Source organism: Papaver somniferum, unplaced genomic scaffold (genome assembly GCF_003573695.1).
Source record: "Papaver somniferum cultivar HN1 unplaced genomic scaffold, ASM357369v1 unplaced-scaffold_132, whole genome shotgun sequence".
In the NCBI taxonomy this organism is placed as follows: domain Eukaryota; kingdom Viridiplantae; phylum Streptophyta; class Magnoliopsida; order Ranunculales; family Papaveraceae; genus Papaver; species Papaver somniferum.
In genome coordinates, this window is record NW_020622381.1 from 17,527,836 (window position 1) to 17,529,901 (window position 2,066).

The 2,066-nt window shown below is 44.8% G+C and overlaps 1 protein-coding gene across 1 annotated transcript; it reads left to right on the forward strand.

The window, feature by feature from the left end:
* LOC113332874 lies at positions 1-1,745 on the forward strand. The gene is made up of 2 exons (XM_026579373.1): positions 1-988; positions 1,129-1,745. The coding sequence occupies exons 1-2, from the start codon at positions 1-3 to the stop codon at positions 1,743-1,745; spliced, it is 1,605 nt and encodes a 534-aa protein (XP_026435158.1).
* Positions 1,746-2,066: the final 321 nt, after the last annotated feature.

Below are 2,066 nucleotides of genomic sequence, written 5' to 3' on the forward strand. Positions count from 1 at the left end.
ATGGCAGGCGAACTAGAGGACCCACCCGAATTGCTTCGCTCCGAAGACCCAAACCGATGGGAGGTCTTCGTCGATGGGTCATGCAACTCGGAAGGATCTGGAATCGGAATGGTGATTACAACCCCGACAGGTCGACGAATCGTCTACAACGTGAGGCTCAAATTCACCACCACTAATAATATAACCGAGTACGAGGCAGTTATACACGCTCTCCGAGTTATAATTGCGCTAGGAATCACTGACGTACGACTCACAAGTGACTCGCAACTCGTGGTCCGACAGATAGATGGAACGTATCAGGCTTCGGATCCATGTTTGCAACGATATCTCCAACTCGTCAAGCATTACATTGAACAGATACAAAACATCACATTCCTCCACTTAAACAGAATCAACAACAGGTACGCCTATGCCTTAGCATTCATAGCTTCCATGAAGATATATCCCGAGGCTATTAACTTCAGGATCGAGAGAGTCCTACTCCCATCCATTCCCATTGAGGGAAACATGGACATCCTTGTTGTAGACTCAGTAGCTCAGGAGGAAAGCCTACCCGAGGATGACTGGAGGACACCAATCATAAAATACTTAGCCAATGGGCATCTCCCAAGCGACCAACTAATTGCGCACAAGATAATATCAAGGTCTGGGAATTACCAACTCCGAGATGGTGTTCTATACAAACAATCCTACCTAGGACCTCTCCTCATATGTCTCTCATTCGCAGAGGGTCAAAGCATATTGAAAGAAATACACTACGGTTACGCAGGAAAGCATAGTGGAGGACGATCCCTCGCTCACAAAGAGAGACTACAGGGATATTTTTGGCCTCGCATGAACGAGGACTCAAAGCAAATAGCAAAAACTTGCATAGAATGCCAAAAATTTGGCAAGAGAAGACATGCACCTTCAATGGACTTAAAGTCTGTTCTAAGCCCTTGGCCATTCGCCAAGTGGGGAGTTGACATTGTTGGACCCCTGAGAGCCGGTACCGGAAAAAAAAAATATTTAATCGTGGCCACAGACTACTTTACTAAATGGGTGGAAGCCTCGGCTCTAAGACACATCAGAGACCATGATGTCTTTAAATTCCTATCGAGCATATCATATTCCGCTTCGGTATCCCAGACGCCATTATATTCGACAATGGGGCCCAACTCCGTGGGAAAAACATTGATTTTCTCTTCAAGTGTTTCAAGATCAGAAAAAATAAATCTACACCCATCTACCGTGAAAGCAATGGCCAGGTGGAGGCAACAAACAAAACCATCGCCGACATGCTCAAGAAGAAACTTGACGGATACAGAGCTAGTTGGTGTGAACAATTGCACAATGTCTTGTGGGCTTATCGAACCACCAGGAGGGAAGCAACAGGGATGTCTCCCTTCGCCCTCACATATGGCACAGAGGCAATCATACCAACAGAAGCAATGCTCCCCATAACAAAGACCGGGGCATGGGAGAAAAACCTGACCTCGGACATGATACTCTCCAAATTGGATGATCTGGAAGAAAACAGAGAAATTTCTCTCCAAACGATAGAAAATTATCACAGAAGATTGGCTCGGGAATACAACAAACGTGTTCATCAGAGACAATTCATCCCAGGCGATAATGTTTGGCACGAGATTCCACCCTACCAGCGCGAGTCAGGCAAATTTGCACCCATATGGGAAGGCCCACTAACAGTCCTTGCTAAGGTAGGAAATGGAGCATACAGATTGCTCAAATCTGATGGCGAATAACTTGAACGCCCATGGAACATCAAATACGTTTGAAAACAAAAACAGTATTTTATACCCCAGCACCTCCAGCAGCAAATGTTTCTAAGCCAAAACGTGCAAACACACGCACAACATAAAGTGTTCCCAAGGCTAATCGTAAGAAGAAACACAATACATAAAGTGTTTCCAAGCTTGACGGTAAAAGGAAAAACATTGATAAATACGAAATCCCATAACAGGAAGTTCAGTCACTAGATGAGCAGATGAGGCTAAATACGATATGCGAAAAGATAGGTCTTTCCGAGAAGACGTTGATGATGATCTAGAATCAGGAGCAAAAAA

What these genes read in the sequence shown, in the direction of transcription:
- LOC113332874 (XM_026579373.1), top strand. Translation starts at nt 1, where the DNA reads ATGGCAGGCGAACTAGAGGACCCACCCGAATTGCTTCGCTCCGAAGAC. An exon ending in TGTTGGACCCCTGAGAGCCG is followed by an intron (nt 989 to 1,128) that starts GTACCGGAAAAA and finishes TCGGTATCCCAG; the next exon opens with ACGCCATTATATTCGACAAT.